At 32.0% G+C, this 19,787-nt stretch overlaps 1 protein-coding gene across 7 annotated transcripts in view; it reads left to right on the top strand.

The window, feature by feature from the left end:
- Ipo11 (importin 11) overlaps nucleotides 1-19,787 on the top strand; it is a 207,335-nt gene that overhangs the window by 117,211 nt on the left and 70,337 nt on the right. For all 7 annotated transcript variants that reach the window (XM_078015991.1, XM_078015989.1, XM_013356118.4 and 4 more), the window contains 4 exons: nucleotides 2,918-3,033; nucleotides 9,404-9,480; nucleotides 15,103-15,182; nucleotides 15,597-15,677. In XM_078015991.1, coding sequence (XP_077872117.1) covers nucleotides 2,918-3,033; nucleotides 9,404-9,480; nucleotides 15,103-15,182; nucleotides 15,597-15,677 — 354 coding nt within the window. The remainder of the gene's footprint in view (nucleotides 1-2,917; nucleotides 3,034-9,403; nucleotides 9,481-15,102; nucleotides 15,183-15,596; nucleotides 15,678-19,787) is intronic.

The following is a 19,787-nucleotide window of genomic DNA, read 5'->3' as shown; positions in this document are numbered from 1 at the left end:
TTTTTTCAAAATAATTGGCACTACCAGTTCCTGAGTCTTTTGGAAGATCAGTAATATAAATCGGGCTGCTTCTTACCTTTGTTTTGTGAGGTGTTTTTTTTTTTTTTTTTTTTTAACTCTTTAATTTGAGCCTTGGTTGCTTAGTTGTCCGAGTCAGTTACCACTTGTCTTTCTTTCCAGCATCCATATTAAATTACTTTTACTTTTCTAATTCTTTCTTTTTTTATTATGGTTTTAAGTCCTTAAAAAAAAAAAAAAGTCTATATCTTTTTTAGTGTGTTTTAGGAGAGAACAGTAGTAAATGCTTGTCCTGAATCTGTCAGCTTTCTCCAGATAACTAGCATAGTGATTTTTCTGAGTTGTTTGGTGTAGTTAGAACATGATATACAGAACTTGTATATTGGATCAAGAAGGCTAAAATAATATCTTTTGAAGTTCAGAGGAAGGGTTGTTATGATTTCTTACTTTCTTTCTTTTGTACTGAAGATTGGACCCTGAGGCATTGAGCCACATCTTCAGTGCTGCCTTGCCCCCTCCCCCTCCTTTAAAATTTTATGTAGAGACAGGGTCTCCCTGAGTTGCTCAGGACCTTACTAAGTTTTTGAGGCTGGCTCTTAACTTGCAATCTTCCTGCCTTAACCTCCTGAGCCACTGGGGTGATTATTTTTATTTTAGAAAAGCTGTCAAAGCCTCACTGAGATTCTTAATTATGAAAAAGAATCTAGATAAGGGTGATGATAAGGATCTAGGTTCAATTTATGGAAAAGAGGGGGAGAGATTTAAAGAATATTAAAGAGGTAGGATTAAGGATTGTTTGGACATGATGTAAAGTTAGGGATGAATCAGGAAGAGGATAGGATATAATTTATCACTAAGTTTAATGGTTCATATCACTTGGATGCAGGCAGGAAAGAAATGTAGGAAGAGGAGCAATTTTTTTTTCTCTTTTCTTTTTTTTTTTTTTTTTTTTTTGGTACTGGATATTGAACCCAGGGTGCTCCATCACTGAGCTACATTTGAGACAAGGTCTCACTAAATTGCTTAGGGCCTCACTGAGTTGTTTGTGGCTAGCCTTGGACTTGAGGTCCTCCTGCCTTATCCTCCTGAGTCACTAATGAACAATTTTTTAGGAAGACAATGAGTTGGTTCAGTGTTAAGAGTTTGAGATTCCTTCTGTAAGATAATGTCCTATAGTCATTTGAGTGTCTGGAATTCAGAAAATTGAGTTGGAGGTAATAGATTTAGACATAATCAATGTGTTAATGGGATATGAGAAGAGAACCAAGGCCAAATCTAAAGGGTACTGTTCCTGTTTTTTTCCTTTAAAAAAATTATAGGTAACAGAAAGTTACAAAGTTAATTTTCTCTTATAAACTGGTAAATTTATTTGAGATTTCATAATATGGTAGACAATATCTTATAGTTATTGTGGGTCTCTAGAGAGTTCACAGTTTTAAAGCTTCATATCAGGGATTGGGACATCATTCAGTCATTAGATTACAAAGTACTTAGATCTCTTAGTCTTTGACACAGTGTTTGTGTGTTCAACAGTTATTTACCTTAGTTTTTCTAATGCTAGCATGTTTTGCTTATTTTAGTAGGCTATTGAGTAAATTTTAATTTCCCTGGGAACTTTTTAGTCTACTTGATAATCAAAATGAATTTGACTGTTTTTTTTAATATTTTTTTTTATTTATGTTCCATGAAAAGACTGAACCTATGAGGAATGAAATTTAACTTAGTTCTAAGGCCCAGTATACTACTTCATTAGGTAATGGAATTTTTATAGTTCTCTTCCTTTGAAAACTCATTTTAATAAGATCTTCTAAAGTATTTTTGATTAGAGAGAAAGCTAAACTTACAGTTAACACATTTAGCAATAAACTTTATGCATTTCTACTGAAAATGTATATGTCCCATAGATGATGATGAAGTGAAAGACAAATATTGCATGATCTTAATATATGAGTCAGAAAAAGTTGAACTAAAAGAAGCAGGAATTAGAATGGTGTTTTCCAGGGGACAAGGAGGGGAGAAATGTTTTGAACAACAAGTATAAAATTTTAACTAGACAAAAGATTTAAATTAGATTTATTACATATTCTGATGACTATAGTTAATAATGTACACTCTAAAATTGGGGGAAAAAGAACTAAACTGAAGATATATGACATCATAGGCGGAATATGTATATATTTTATGGCATTGTAATTATTTGGGGGATGGGGGTAACCTAGGATGGAATTCAGGAGGACTTGACCCTTGAGCTGCATCCCCAGACCAATTTTGTATTTTATTTAGAGACAGGGTCTCACTGAGTTGCTTAGGGCCTCACCATTCTACTGCCTCAGTCACCCAAGCTTCTGGGATTATAGGTGTGCGCCATTGTAGGTGAGCATCACCGTGCCGGGCTGGCATTGTAATTTTCTGTAAACTGTATTATTATTTGCATTATTTTCTAAGTGAGTAGGTGTTAGTTAATTTGGTTTTCTTTCTGCCGTTATTAGAGTATAGAGATTATTATGGTTGAGATTGATTTGTAATCCTTTTTATTTTCTTCAGAAGTGTTTATAGTATGCTACACCAATGAATCTCCCTAAGATATCAGTAAGCATACTGGAATTTTAGATTAGACTCCTTTTTCATCTTTCATCTTTGTTTTCTTAGATTATTAAAAATAATTAACAAAAAGCCAAGGCATGTATATTTTTTTACTGCCATTAGGAAGTTGAATAGTATTTTTTGATTCTTTCTATTTGTAAACAGCTTTTAATAGTGCATATAATGAGAGCCATCCTCAAAAACTCTTGATTTATTCTTTACAAATTGATTTCAGATATGATAGGTAAATTTTTGGTGGGAGGGAGGGAGGGACCTTAGAGTGTCTTATCATAAGTTGTATTTATACTTCTCATAGGGATTAGGAGCAGACAGCAAGAACCTGTACCCTTTCCTGCTCCCAGTTATCCAACTGAGTACAGATGTTTCCCAGCCTCCACATGTCTATCTTCTGGAAGATGGTTTAGAATTATGGTAAGAGGAAAAACTTGATACCATTATTTTTTCCCTGGCCTTCCCTACTCTCATGCCAATAAAGTAAAGGTTATGTGTAAAAACACTGTAGCATTTAAAAAAAATAAGGACATGAAATTGATTTCCTCAAATGGATAACATAACAGCTCCTTTTTGGGGGCAGATGCTATTCAGTATAGGCTTACAATAGACGAATCATCTACATTTCTTCTTTCGGAATTTGGCATGTAAAATGAGAATTGTGGTAACTTTCACAAATTAAAATTGTCTTAAAATTTCCAATCTATGAATTGTGATGGGGGGATATTGAGTTATTTCTCAACCTCAATCTTACCTTACTAAGTAAGTGCCGAAATATTATACCTCAGCCCCAAATGCTTATACTACATGTGTAGCATTAAAAGAATGAAGAAAAAACACAAATCCCTATTTCTGTGGCAGTTTAGTGCTATAAACATTTATTAGTTATGTACTGTGTATGTAAGCAGCTATTCTAGAAAATCCTTTTGCTTTATTAAACTCAACTTAGTGATGGAAAAAATTTCAGAGACAGTCTTTTAATGAATGATACGTGAAAGATTTAGAAATTCCGGTGTGTAAATTGACTACTGGAGTTGGTAGTCCTACTATTACTCCCTTTCCTCCTTTCTTTGTTAGTTTTGCTTAGTTGTCTAAGAATTAACAGTTTTGATTCTTAGAAATTGTTATAGGTACAAATTATAAATTACTGATCTTATATTAGAATAGTGAATGAATGATTTAAAAACTTAACTAGATAAATGCTTACTAATTTGTGATTTGGGTTCCTGATATTCTTTCCCAGTTTATGTTATTTGAACTGAAATGACAGGTAGATAGTTTGATTGTTAATTAGCATGTTGTTGAAATCTTTTATATTCATATTTTTATGTTTGTATAGGGTGGACCGCTCTAGACCAGAGGTTGGTAAACATTTTTGGTAAAGGGCCAGATAGTAAATGTTTTAGGGTTTCCAGATCATATAGTCTCTGCTGGTCAAAGCCATCATAGACATTACATAAAAAAATGGATATATGGCTGTGCTCCAACTAAAGATCATTCCCGGAAATAGAATATGGATTGGTTTTAGCCCATGACCTGTAGAGTGCCAACCTTGTTCTAGATTATAAATTAAAACATATAATTCTGGCACAAAATTGCTTTTCATTACATATAAATACTATATGATATTGAATGTTAGAAAATGTTAAAATTATGAAGAGCTAGATTCAGACTTGTCAGTATTAGACTTAGTGCGTTTATTAAAAGCATATAAGTTTTCAAAGAATTATGTAAACAAAGTATAATAACAATGCATTGCTCTACTAATGGCAATTTCATTTTTTCTAGCCTTATGCAATTCATCATGCATAATGAATGAATATAAATTTTTTAAAAACCTTATTAAATTCATTACTAGTTAAGGTTCTCTAGATTAAAGAATCAGTGTACAAATTTAAATTTCTTTATGTTTCTCTAGAGCTCATATTTGGAACCAGACAGATTCAGTTTGTAATGCTTTATTTAGTTTATCATTTGAATAAATCATCTGTGAATTTAGGAAAAATAATTGGTACTTTACATGGTTGTTGTGAGAATGAGATGTTTGCTAAAGTAGCTAGCTCTTTGTATATGGCATTTAAAGTCATATAAGATTGCATGGGAAGAGAAGTTTAGATAGAGAATATTCTGCTCAGGGCAGGATCCTGATGAACTTACAAGATTTTGTGGATAGAAGAGGAGTTATCTACTAAGAGAGAGAAAGGAGGAGCCATCTAGAAAGACAGAGAAAGGCTATCTATTGATATAATAGGAAACCAAAGCTAAGAGAGAATATCTATAATGAGGGAGTGGGTAGCTATGGCAAATGTTTCTGATTGTCCTAATAAGGTAATACAGAGAGAAGTGTCCTCCTGGAGATGCCAGAAGGGTTTTCAGTGGAGTGATTGGAACAGGAATTAAATGAGTAGGTTGAACAAGGAATTTGAAGTAAGTACTGAACACTGACAACTTGTTTGAGAATTTTTATTATAAAGAAGAGTCTAGAATGTAAGCCTGGAAATGTAAGATCTAGAAGAATGGGTGGGGCTTGACTGAGAGAGTGGGGAAATTGAAGGAGAAGGAAAGGGACAGAAGTCAGAACTCAATGGAGGATTTGAATTTTGATAGCAGTTGCAATACTTCATGTTGACTGGAGGCAGGAAGGTAGATTTCCAAATTTTATAGTTGGGTAATATAGGAATTTGTTCCATATAACAGAATTGTGTTTTTCAATCAAATATGAAACATGTTCATCAGCTGAGAGTTTGGGCTGATATAGGAGTATACACAGATATGAGAGAGATGTCGGGGAGCAAAGTTATAAAGTAGTTAAAAAAATGAGAATTGGAATGTATTATGGATAACCAGTACCAACTGATATTTATGGTCATGAATGTAAAGTGAAACTCGCAGACCAATTATGTGATTTTTTTCATTGCTTCTTATTTTCCCCTAGAACCATTTCTCCAGAGATTTGTCAGAGAACCAGCTTTTTGCTTTTACTCTCTGTTGTTTATCTCCTCTTTCATTCTGCTCTTATGTTTATTATCTCCTCTTCCTACTTGCTGTAGTTTTTTCCTGTGTCATATAACTTAATATCCTAAGAATCAACTCATGAATTTTTAGTCTTATTTTTTCATTTTTCTAACAATATAAATTTGTAACAATACTATAAATTATTTTAAGCAGAATTTATAAAAGTATTTTACTTGAAAAGGTGTGTGTGTGTTTGTGTGTTTGTATGTGTGCACGTGTGTGTGGCAATAAATGCTATATAAGCAATATCAGCTATATACCATTAAATGCAGTATGATTTTCATCATTTAAAAACAAAAAGAACAAAACAATTTGATTGCTTTTTGCCATGTATTTAAGAGATTATATTTTTCTCTTAAAAGATAAAAATTCTTACAAAAGCCTTGGCTTCTTGAGAAAAACTTTATTTACTTGGATAAATTGTAAAGTACTATTAAAAAAGTTTTTTTGTTAGTATTTTGTCTAATTTCCTTTTTTCTTGTATTTATAAATGAGCTGGTTCTATGATCTATACATTATGACGTTGTTTTGTTTTATATTAGGGTTATTTTACTAGTCTAACAATTTTGAAAATTATTTTCTTTACACTGTAATGCTTTTTGTAATGTGCTGTTTATTCTTTGGACAACTTAAGAATTTAATAAACTTGAAATGGACCCAGGGTGGAGACCAGGGATTCATTTACAGCTTTTTTCCTCCTTCATACTAGGGATTGAACTCAGGGCCACTCGACCACTGAGCCACATCTCCAGCTGTATTTTTGTATTTTATTTAAAGACAGGTCTCACTGAGTTGCTTAGTGCCTCACTTTTGCTGAGGCAGGCTTTAAACTCAAGATCCTCCTGCCTCAGCCTCCTGAGCTGTTGGGATTACAAGTGTGTGCCACAGTGCTCAGCTCATTTACAGCTTTGATATCATCCTCTATTGTAAGTTTAAATATTTATTTTATTTTATTTATTTATTTGACTTTTAATTTTAGTTGGTTTTTTTTAATTGATTTTTGACTTTTTTAAGTATCTTAGTTTGGGCACTTAGTCCTTTAAAATACTAATAGAAAATTTTTATGTATTTGCTTTATATTTCCCATTCATAGTTTTATTTTTGTTTTATCTCTTTTTTTAAAGTACATTTATTGAAATTGATCAAATTATTTTGTATGCATGTATGGATATGTTGCATGAATCCCACTATTATATACAGTTATGATGCTCTAATACAAACACTTTAAAATGATGTATGTTTATTAAAGTACATTTTTCAGAGCTCCTTATGATTGAACTCTTAGATTTATAAATTGTTTCTGTCCTTTGAAATATTTTTGCTTCATATTTTTTATTTCCTATATTTAATTGTGGATTTATAGGATTTCTTAATGTATAAGACAAAAGGTTCATTTTTTTCATTTTTCTTATTAAATAATAAAATATTTAAAGCTGTGAAATTAGTATTGGAAATAGGTATATATTTCCCATATATTTGGATAGTCTTTTAAAAAAAAATTTTGCTGCTATCATTTCCGATTGTTTAGTGACTTTTTTGACCAAACATTGAATATTTTGCTGTTATTAAAGTATATGATTCAGATATGAATTTGTTACATTACCTCTATAACAGGTGACTTATATGGTGTTTTTGTTTTGTGGTGCTGTATGTCTAACCCAGGGCCTTTTGCATGTTAGGCAAGTGCTCCACCATTATATTTTCCATTGTACATTGTGTGTGTGTGTGTGTGTGTGTGTGTGTGTGTGTGTGTTTAACTTAAATGAATGTTAAGGACTAAACATCTATTTTTGTAATATGTCATTGCAGTGATGAGAGTGCCACTGATACAGAGTTTTACATGCATTTATTTTTTTACCTTATTAGTTATGTAGCTCATGTCATTATTTTGCTTTTTCTTCTTAATATTGATTTATTAAAAACACTCCAGTTGTCTTAGTGTTCATGGCTCAAACTTTTTGTTCTATATGTTTTAAAAAGATGTTGCTTACTACAAAATTTTGTTATTTTTAGTAACTTTACGCATTGTTAAAAAAACATTGAATTTAAAATTTGAAATATTTTCATGAAAAATATATGTTGGGCTGGGGATGTGGCTCAAGCGGTAGCGCGCTCGCCTGGCATGCGTGCGGCCCGGGTTCGATCCTCAGCAACACATACCAACAAAGATGTTGTGTCTGCCGAAAACTAAAAAAAATAAATATTAAAATTCTTCCCCCCCCTTCTCTTTAAAAAAAAAATATATGTATATGTAGTGATATTAATCAAAATAGTCGTTGTCTTTTTTAATGGTAAAGAGTAGTGCTTTGATTTTTTTTTTCTTTTTTTTTTTTGGTCTCATTTCTTCTCCTGTCTCATCTTTATTAGTTGATTCTGAAGTCAAACACCTTGTCATTTTCAGGAGTTTAAATTCAGATTTTTTCCCCCCCGCTTTTGAATAGCATGGTTTCTTCTATGAAAGCTAGCATAGAAAATAGAGTAACAGTTTGAAAGGGAAAGTACAAGCCTCAGATAGTTTGGACCCGTTGACAAGGAAAGTCTGTTCATTGTGCTGGTTTTTTTTTTAGTAAATTAATTTCTGTTCGTTTCATATATTTTATGTATACTAACTTGTACTAACAAGTTAAGCAAGTATTTGTCTCAGATTTCTCAGCCCCATTTATACCTTTTTCTTTCCTTGAAATTTTTTGTCTGATTTTAGGCATCCTCCTTAGGCAATTAGGCAAGCCTAATTTCCAGAAAAAACCCTTTAGGGATTTGAACTGAAATGATGTTAAACTGTTTAATTGTTTAACAGTGAGAATTGACATCTTTGTGATGGTGGATTTTTGTATCTGAGACATAACATCATCCAGTTATTTCTTAACTATTGATTTTTGGCATATAGAGAGTCTGTTGATGTTCATATATTGATATTCTCTCTTATTCTTGTATCTTTTACTAACTTGCTTGGCATATTAGAGGCCCTTCATAAGTAAAACTGAATAATTATGGAGGTAGACAAGGTATTACAGTGTTTAGAGGCTTATTTCTGCTTTTCAAGAGGACAGTTTCAACATGTCATCATTGATAAGTATATTTACTATGAGTATTTGGTACTTTCTTGTGGAATTTTCTTTCTATTTATAATCAGGTAAGAATTTTATAGCAATTATTATATTTAATAGGTTTTTTTCTTTTTTGCTGCTATTATGATAATCATGGTTTTCTCCTTTAAGTTCTCTGGGGCTTAGGGGAGATAGAACCAGTCACACACTTCTGTAATAAACCATAATTTATATAATTTTTTATACATTGATTGTTGTAGATTGCTAAGGGTGTTAGATTGGCTTGTAATTGCACCTTGTTGTTTTAAGTTCATATTTAGAAAGTATTTAGCCTGTCATTTTACTAATATTAGTCCATTTTCTTGTTGAAGGGGCATATAAATTACATGCCACACAAGAGCATTTCAAGAAAATCAAAAAAACAAGATAATTTTCTCCCTTTTTACTATATTAATCATGTTTTTGCTTTAAAATTATAATTTCATTATTATCCATACTTTAGTAAATACTTTCCTTACTATTATTGTTATATATGAAGAAATAATACTACATAATCTATGCATAGGTATTTATTTTGAGGTATTTGCCAATTTTTGTAGATAGTTTTTATAACTGTATGTTTTATCTACTTTTTTGTCCTTTAGAGGAAACTTTTTATATTCGTATTATTGTATTAGTAGCATTAATGGGCATGAAAATTATTTATTCATCTGTGGTTTTCTTCCTAGGTTAGTAACATTGGAGAACAGCCCATGTATTACACCAGAGTTGCTTCGTGTATTTCAGAATATGTCACCACTTCTTGGTAAGTGTTAAAGCATAAACTAATTAATATTTTTTAATTCAGCCATAATTTGGGGATATTGTAGCTAATTTTAAATCATACCTTCCATTATTCTTAAAAAGAGTCCCCGATGTTAAGAAATAAGTTGAATTGTGTTTTTAAGTTTCTACGTTATTCTATATAACTTTTAAGAATAATAGGCATGGTGGTATGTACCTATAATCTCATCTAGTTTGGAGACTGAGGCAAGAAGATCACAAATTCAAAACCATCCAGCGTAGCAAGATCCTCTCTCAAGAACAAGAACAAGAACAACACACAAAAAAAGGCTGGGGATTAAATAAATATAAAATTAAAATAGTATGTAGTAAAACTACTTTTGTTATACTAAGATTTTATCCAGCTTCTTTTTTTTTTAAACAGATAAAACATTTTTATCCACCTTTATTTTATTTATTCATTTTTATGTGGTGCCAAGGATTGAACCCAGGTTCTACCACTGAGCCACAACCCCAGTCCCCTCTTTTTTTCTTTTTAAGTATTGTTGGACTTTTGTTTTATTTATTTATTTATTTGTGGTGCTAAGAATTAAACCCAGTGCCTCACATGCCAGGCAAATGTGCTACCACTGGAGCCACAGCCACAGCCCAGTATAGCCATTTTGACAGTATCAATTCTACCTATCAAAGAACATGGGAGGTCTTTCCGTCTTCTAAGGTCTTTTTCCATTTCTTTCTTTAGTGTTCTATAGTTTTCATTATAGAGGCCTTTCACCTGTTTTGTTAGATTGATTCCCAAGTTTTTTTTTTATTCTTTTTGAAACTGTTGTGAATGGGATAGTTTTTCTAAATTCTTTTTCAGGAGAATCATCTTTGGAGTATAGGAATGCAGTTGATTTATGGGTATTAATTTTGAATCCTGCTACTGTGCTGAACTCATTTGTGAGTTCTACAAATCTTTTGTTAGAGTTTTTGGGGTCTTAATATAGGATCATATCATCGGCAAACTGATTATTTGAGCTCTTCTTTTCCTATTTGTATCCCTTTAATTTCTTTCTCTTACCAGATTGCTCTTGCTGGGTTTTCAAGGACTGTGTTGAATGGCAGTAGTGAAAGTAAACATCCTTGTCTTGTTCCTATTTTTAGAGGAAATGCCTTCAGTTTTTCTTTTTTCAGAATAATGTTGACCTTGGGTTTATTGTATATAGTCTTTACAATGTTGAGGTAAGTTTTTTCTATCCCTAGGTTTTCTAGTGTTTTAAATATGAATGGGTTTTATACTTTGTCAAATGTTTTTTCTGCATCTATTGTGATAATCATGGGATTCTTATTTTTAATCTATTTATATAGTGAATTGCATTTATTGGTTTCCGTATCTTGAACCAACTTTGCATCTCTGGGATAAAACTCTCTTCATCATGTTGCACTGTCTTTTTAATGTGTTTTTGTATGCTTTGCCAATATTAACAATTTTTGCATCTATCTTCATAAACAATATTGGTCTGAAGTTTTCTTTGTTTGATATGTCTTTTGTCTATTTTTGGCATTAATGATTCTCACTTCGTAGAATGAATTTGGCAGAATTTCTTCCTTTGATATTTTGTGGAATAATTTGAGGAGAATTAGTATTAGTTCTTTTTGAAAGGTCTGTTAGAACTTGATGACTTGGACTTTTGTTTGCTGGAAGGCTTTTGATTACAGGTTCAATTTCGTTACTTAAGATTGATCTGTTTAAGTTTTCTATATCCTCCTGGTTCAGTTTGGGTAGGTCATATGTTTCTAGGAATGTGTCCATATTGTCGAGCTATTCTAAACAGGTTATTGGAATATGAATTTTCAAAATAGTTTCTGATGATCCTCTAGATTTCAGTAGTATAGGTGGTGATATGTCCTTTCTCATCTCAGTCTTTGAAAATTTCAGTTTTTACCTCCCTTTTTTGGTTAGTTTGCTAAGGGTTTAACAATGTTTATCCTTTCAAAAAACCAATTCTTTGTTTTGTTTATCTTTTGTAATTTTTTTAAATCTCAATTTCACTGATTTTGGCTCTGATTTTAATTATTTCCTGTCTTCTACTAATTTTGTCATTGGTATTACCCCCCACCCCAGGGCTTTGAGATGTAATGTTATTTATTTGGTATCTTTCTGTTCTTTGAATGTCTGAGCTCAATGCTATGAACTTTCCTCCTAGAAAGGCCTTCATATTGTCTCAGAGATTTATATATATTGTATCACTATTCTCATTTACCTCTAAGTATTTTTTTTATTTTTCCCTTGATTTCTTTTGCTAGCCATTCTTCATTTTAAAATGTATTATTTAATCTCCAGGAATTAAGAGTGTTTTCTATTTTTTATCTTATTGTTTTTCTAATTTCATTCCATTATGATCTAATACAATGCAAGGTATTCTCCATTTTATGTATTTGCTAAGATTTTCTTTATGATCTAAAATACGGTCCATTTTAGAAAATGTCCCATGTTTTGTTGAGAGGAAAGTGCATTCAGTTTTGATGGATGAAATATTCTGTAGATATCTTAAGGCAATATCTTTGGCTATTTTTTTGTGGGGGGAGGTACCAGGGATTAAACTCAGGGGCACTCAACCACTGAACCACATCCCCAGCCCTATTTTGTATTTTATTTAGAAACAGAGTCTCACTGAGTTGCTTAACACTTCACTTTTGCTGAGACTGGTTTTGAACTCTTGATCCTGCTGCCTCAGCCTCCAGAGCTTCTGGGATTGTAGGCATGTGCCACTACACCCCGCTCCTTAGCTATTTTTTTGTTTGGGTGATATATGCAGTGATGAGAGAGGCATTTTAAACTCATCCAGTATCACTGTATTGTGATCTATTTGATTCTTAATATTGAATAGTGTTTCTTTGATATACATAGATGCTCCAGTGTTTAGGGCATAAATATTTATGACCATTGTATCTTGTTGATGTGTGATTCCCTTAAGCAATATGAAATGACCTTTTTGTCTCTTCTAATTAATTTGGCTTGAAGTCCACTTTATCTGATACGAGAATAATAACTCCTGCTTATTTTCGAGATCTATGGGTGATGTGAATGCTATGTTTTTTCCATCCTTTTACCTTCAGTCTGTGGATGTCTTTGCCTGTGAGGTGAATCTCTTGCAGATAGCATATTTTTGGGTCTTGTTTTTCAAACAAATCTGCGACCTGTGTCTTTTGATTGAAGAGTTTAGATCATTTACATTCGGTATTATTGAGAGATTTTTTTTTTTTTTTTTTAGTTCCTGCCGTTTTGATTTATTTCTAATGTTTAAATTGGGTTTGCTTCTCCTTTGATTTACTGTTGTTCTAGTGCAATTTGTCTCTATGCTTGTTTCCATTTTTAGCTTTCACTTCTAAAAATATTTAGTATGTTTTGTAGTATAGGCTTTCTAGTTATGAATTTTTTAGCTTTTATTTATTGTAAAAAATGTTTATTTTATCTTTAGTTCTAACACTTAATTTTGCTAGGTATAGTAATCTTGGTTGACAAGTATTTTCTTTCAGAGCTTGAGATAGATAAATAGATATAATTTTTTTAAGCATCTGCGTTGAGAAATCTGTTGAAATTCAAATTGGCTTACCTTTAGATGTCACCATACATTTTTCTCTTGCAGCTTTTAAAATTCTATCCTTTTTACATTAAAAAAATTTTATAATAATGTGTCTTGGAATGGATCTTTGTGATTTTGTGTATTTGGTATCCTGTATGTCTTCTGTATTTGACTTTCCATTTTATTCCTAAAGTTTGGAAAATTTTCTGATACTATTTCATTGAAAACATTGTGCATTCTTTTAGTTTGTGTTTCAGAGCTTTCATCTATCCCCATGAATCTTAAATTTGGTCTTTTAATGTCATCCCACATTTCTTGAATATTCTGTTCATTGTCTCATAACATCTTTTTTCTTTGGTTGACTTCATTTTCAAGATTATATACTTTATTTTCAGTCTGTCTTCAAAGTAGTCTAATCTATTGGTTATGCTTTCCATTGAAATTTGGATTTGGTTTATTGATTTCTTTATTTTGAGGATTTCTGCTTGGTTCTTTTTTGGAATATCTCTTTTTTTTAAGTGATCTTTCACTTCCTTTATGATTTCACTCCTTACATTGTCTTTTAGCTCATGGAACAGCTTACCTATAAGCGTTTTTTTGTTTTTTCGTTTTTAATTATTTTTTAGTTGTAGTTGGACACAATACCATTATTTTAATGTGGTGCTGAGAATTGAACCCAGTGCCTCCCATGTGCTAGGCGAGCACTCTACCACTGAGCCACAAGCCCAGCCCCAACTGTAAGCTTTTTAAATTCCTTCTTTGACATTTCCTCCATAGTCAAAAAGTCAGTTGTTGAAGCATTATGGGTTGTTTGAGATGGTTTGTACCCTTGCTTTTTCATATTGTATGTATGTTTACCCATCTGCTGTTATAGGTCTGGCTTCTTTTAAATGAAAGACTACTTTGTGAGTTTTTTTTTTAAGATCCCAGGGTTGGGTGAATATCCTGATGGTAATGTATTAATTTAATGTTTGACCTCTGCTGATCCCAATATCAGCACTACTTTAATAAGAGATGGCCCTGAGCCCTATTTACTATAATCATTTTTCAGCCAAGCCTCATTCTGTTCAACTTTATACAAACAAAAATTTGTTGCAGTTGTTCTCCAGTTTCTCAAATTCAGGTGTAAACCTAAATTGAAGTTCTGGAACAGACCAAAAATTAGTTGTTGGGCTGAGGCTGTAGCTCATTGGTCGAGCTGTTGCCTCGCACATGTGAGGCACTGTGTTCAATCTTCAGCACTACATAAAAATAAATAAAATAAAGATATTTGTCCATTGACAATTTAAAAAAATACTTAAAAAATTAATTGTTAAATTTGGTAAACTTGCCTTAAGTGGGGGCTAAAAGGAGGGAGGAAGAAAGATTGGGCAAATTGGAGAGGGAAAAAAGAGGGTGTGAAAGAGAGAAAGGGAAAGTAATAAGAAGGTAATTTTCACCAAGGTAAATTTTAGCTATTTCTTTTCAAATGCAAAGTAATAATTTTATTAAAATTGAATGTGACCAAATGATGGTGCATTGCAATTTTATATCTTCCTACATACAATAAGGGTACCATAGAATATAGATAATTTATAATTATATAGATCAAAACATGACTCCACACTATCATCTATATCTGAAACTTACCATACATTATTACAACTATATTCACTTCATGTACAATTGGATCGATTAAAAAAAATTTTTTTTCATCCTGGAAATTCCATATTTAAGAACATTTTTTATATGTAGATTTTTTATGGGGAGCAAATTTGAAGAACAAAGCCCAAGAATTGAATACCTGAACAAAATGTAATACTTTGGGATTATAATAGGGAACTTTTTTCATAAGTAAAATAGAATATTCAGTGACAGTGCAGTATACTGAGTAAATGCTCATTGAGTTCATTTAAGCATATGTCAAAATATAATGATAAAATGATTCAGTCACATGTTGTTTGCCATTTTGGCACTAAAAATTTAGATTGAAATGAAAGGTTGGGTCAAATTATTTTCTGATTGTTTTTATCACTTAAACTGATTTGAACAATGAATTAATTTGTTCTTTATTTTGAAAATTATTGTTTTGGCAGAACTAAGTTCAGAAAATCTCAGAACCTGTTTTAAGATCATCAATGGCTATATCTTTTTATCATCAACAGAATTTTTACAGGTATGTTGGAGTGGTGTTTATAAGAAATTAAGTAGTTATTATGTTTATTATTGTTATTACTGTTTATTATTGTCATTTCAAAATTTAAGATTATTTTGTTAATTTAATGGGGAAAAATTCCCTGTGAACATTCCCCACTGTAAGGAAGATGCCGTTCCATTGTTATATAATGCAGGAACTGTGCTATTTAAATAAATACATCTTCATTTCTATAAAATTCAGTTTGTCAATAAACTATTTTTGTGAGGCATAATCTTTTTTTCCCTTAATCCTAAGACTTGTAGTTGAAAAACTTCATATGCTTAGACCTTTAGCATATACTTCTCAAATAGATAATAATGAGTCTCAAAAGTGAATTTATGCCTTTTTGATATTACAAATATATTCTTATATTGTCTTTGGATTGAATTTCAGACATATGCAGTGGGTCTTTGTCAGTCCTTTTGTGAGCTGTTAAAGGAAATTACTACAGAAGGTCAAGTTCAAGTGCTCAAGGTATTGTCATCTTTTGTCACCATCAGATGATTTAAACAATTACCTGTTAAGTTTAATATCTCTGAATGTTTTGTGAAGTTGGACCTTCATTTGGTTGTGGTTGTTGGCAAGAAGAGTTGACGTAATTCTGAATGTGGTATTTTGTTTTAGCAATATTCATTTGGTTTAATCTCAAATTTGTACAGAAAGATCACTGGAAATCTTGTTAAAATGTAATTCTAGATCTTCGACAATCTCAGCTAATTGGGATGTTGCCTGTTCTGAGAATTCATTTTGTGTGGCAAGGTTTTAAAAACCAACTTGGTCTGAAGACTATCTTCAGTTTGTTAGCCTACTTTTGGGTTAGATTCTTCACTGTATAATTTGGTAGTTTTAATTTCATTTAGGTGTTGAAGTTAGAGTATTAAGTTTGTTGAGGTTGTGTATAATTAATAACCAAAAGCCTCAAAGTCATATATTATCTTTATGTAGTATATCTATGTTAAAGATATAGTGCTAAATATATATTATTTATTTACATGTAAACAAATACGTGCATAAATCTGTATGTGCATATTATACATACATATTTTATATATCGACTTTGAGAGAAGGAGTAGCTATTGAATTTCTAATTTCTTAGTTTGTTCTAAGTCAGATATGAGTTGACTTCTGGCCTTTTGGATGGTTCATGCCTGTAATATTAGCGACCTGGAAGTCTGATGACGCAGGAGGATCACAAGTTTGAGGTCATCCTCAGTCATTTATTCTGTAGGTTAAGAATCAACAAATTTTTCTATTAAGAACAAGATAGTAAAGATTTTAGGTTTTATGGGTCATACAATCTTTGTCTCAACTAATTCAAGCTTGCTATGGTAGTATGCATGTAATCATAGATGATGTGTAAATGAATGACTCTGGCTATGTCTCAGTAATAACCTTGTTTACAAAATCATGCAGTGGAGTTTGGTTCATGGGCCTAAAGTTGCCAACTACTGGTATTTGGTTGTTAATACTCTTTTCTGCTAGGCCTAGGTGATAAGAAAATGTCAATTCCTACTCTTAAGTAATTCAGTTTGGGGGGGAAGAGGAGACAGGTAAACAACTGCTCAGTATTCAGTGTTATATAAAATTAGTGAGTTTGTTTGAATCAGAAACATTTCAAAATCACCTGATGGACTTCTTGAAAATTTAGGTAGAACACAGGACATAATAGGTTTTTTTTTTTGTTGTTTTCAAAAAGTTTCTCATGTGATTTTTGTAAGTACTTTTTGGTAGGAATCATTGTTAACTGTTTATATCACTCTAAGAATATAGAAGTGGTCACTTAACTCAGCATTTTGCAGAGAACTGGTTTTTAGGAAGAAGGATTTAAAACGTGAGCTGAATTTTTAAAAGTTTTGTAGGGATTACTACTGCCAGAATAAAACATAATTATTTGCTAATTCAGGCAACCCTAAGAAGTATGAATAAGACTAAAAAAAAAAGTGTAATACTACACAGAAATGAATAAGACTAAGGACAGAGAAAATACTGTAGGATTGTCTGTTCAGGGTGGGGATAATGATGTTATTTAAAACATTTTTAGTGCTTGTTAACTGGAGTTATGTTTCAGCTTAACTGAAGAGTTAAATTAAAAATTTTTGAGAAAAGGAAGGTTCTTGAGGAGATCATTAAGGACTAGCTTGATATCCAAGGGATATATAGCAAAGTACATGACAACTTTGGTAGTTTAAAACATCAGAAATTTTACCTATAATGTTTATTAATTTTATCATTCAAAGTCAAGCTGTAGATAGGGCCCATACTATCTCTGTAAAGGCTCTAGGAAAATCAGTTTCAAGTGTATCTCTTAGTTTCTGGTGATCATTGGCTTTTTTTTTTTTTTTTTTGCATTCTTTGGCTTTCTAAATGAATCACCCACTTCAATCTCTGCCTCACATGACATCTCTCCACCCTCCTGTTTTTATATTTTCTTATAAGGACAGTAGTAAGGATGAATTTAGAGCCAACTCTAATATCTTCATTTTCTGGGATTATTCGTGCAAAGGCTCTTTTTCCAAATAGGATCACTGCCCAGTCACATGTACCAGAGGTTAGGACTTCAACATACTCTTTGTGGAGGTGGGGGATGGACAGCACAGAGACAATTCAGCTCATAACAGGAACTTACTATTAAAAAAGTAAAATTACTTTTGTGTGTGGAAAGGTAGTGAGGGAAACTTGGTCTGAGTAGGTTTTGTAGATAAAGGAACCCAATGGAAGAGAAGATCGTTCTCCAAACCACAGTGGCATATATCTGTCATCCCACAACTCAGGAGACTGAGGCAGGAGGATTACAAATTTGAGGCCAGCCTGTCTCAAAATTTTAAACATTGAAAAGGCGGAGAGATGTAGCTCTGTAGTAAAGTGCCCTTATTTTAAAAAAAAAAAGAGAGAGAGAGAGAGAATGGACAATGATTATAGATTATATAAAGGATTGAGGTTACTAACCTAGAATGTATATGGAAGGTTTGTGTGGAAAAGAGGCAAGAGTTTTTGTTTTCTGAAAGAGTTGGCAAGAATGGACAATAATTAAAGATGTATATCATGTTAGGTAAAGAACACAGGAAGAGTTGAAATAAGAACAGTTTTTGGTTAGTGCCGATTTTCCACAAAAGTCCATTTTTCAAATATATTTTTCAGAACTTTGTCTTAATTTTACTGTTTTATATTTGAATTCAAATAGAAATTTAGAACCAAAATAAAGACAGTAAATAAAGTATATGGTAGAACTCGTTTTCTTAATTTTGGCTTAATTCTTTTGTTTCTTTTTTAGAGCAAGGAGTTTACTAAAGAATGAGAATATATGCCACCAAAAAAGCAGGTGGACTGGGAAGGAGTTAATAATAGGAATCTGTGCATGTGGCTTATTGAGACCCTGGATACCTCAACCCTGGTCTGCCGCACTTATCCGTCAGTCTTTACTATATTAGTTTTAATCTTTTATAGCTCCAAAACTAACAAGAAACATTAGATATATTGTTTACTAAAATGTTTTTGTGAATTTTTATTGCATTTACATCTTTACCGAATTAACATAGTAGCAATATATAATGGTATTGAAGAACTTCATCTGTCTTCCACAATCTCAGCTTTAAGCTATCTTTTCCATTGTTGACAATTTCTTCTTAGAAGTGGGGTCAGTAACAAAGAACTGACACTTTGGACTTAATTCTGATTGAAGAAAAAGTGATTGGAAACATGGAAGTAATCAAAACAAGAGAAAATTGCTAGGTCATTTTTTTATTGTATGTAGATTTTGTGTGTATGTGTGTGTGTGTTTAGTCTTTTTCTTCCAGAAGATCTCTTCTAACCATAAGCTTCTCCATTACCCAGTGTTCACTGAATATGTGTTCTGTTTTCTCAGAATACATACATAAAATTTGAAGGCAGGGAATCCAGAGTTTTTATGTTAAATATTGCACAGCAATAGAAATGCCATTTCAAGCTTGATGGTAATTCATTTGGAATTTTGTCCTTGCCCTGTGTCTTTTGTTTGCACATCCAGCGCTGCTGCTTATAAAGCTCTTGAGAATACTCTGGGCTTCAGTTTCCTCATTTATTTTATAAGGAGTTATGCCAAATGATTTTTAATAATCTGTAACTATGCAATATTTGAAATTTATGTTTTAATTATAATTCATGTATTTTAAATGATTATGAAAATAGATCATTTCTCACATTTGACTTGACAGCTGTTTTTGTTTTAAGGGTTTCTGCAACATTATTACTAGTAAAGTAATTGTTGAAAGTCAATTTGTGAGTTATTTGAAATAGTCATTGCAAAACTTTTCACTAAGTATTAGACAAGGCCCTGGGTTTGATACCCAGTACAACAAAAAAAGAAAAGAAAAAGAAGGCAAGATTTTAGGATGTTCTAAGGAGAATATTTAGTTCCTTTTCAGTACTTCTTTTTTTTTTTTTTTTTTTTTTTTTTTGGTACTGGGGATCGAGCTCAGGGGCCCTTAACCACTGAGCCACATCCCCAGCCCTTTTTATATTTTTGTTTAGAGACAGGGTCTTGCTGAGTTGCTTAGGGCCTCTAAGTTGCTAAGACTGATCTTGAATTCAAGGATCTCCTGCCTTAGC

This window comes from Ictidomys tridecemlineatus, chromosome 1 (genome assembly GCF_052094955.1).
Source record: "Ictidomys tridecemlineatus isolate mIctTri1 chromosome 1, mIctTri1.hap1, whole genome shotgun sequence".
Classification (NCBI taxonomy): domain Eukaryota; kingdom Metazoa; phylum Chordata; class Mammalia; order Rodentia; family Sciuridae; genus Ictidomys; species Ictidomys tridecemlineatus.
Note: the sequence above shows the minus strand (reverse complement) of the source record. Positions and strands in the feature narration are given on the sequence as shown.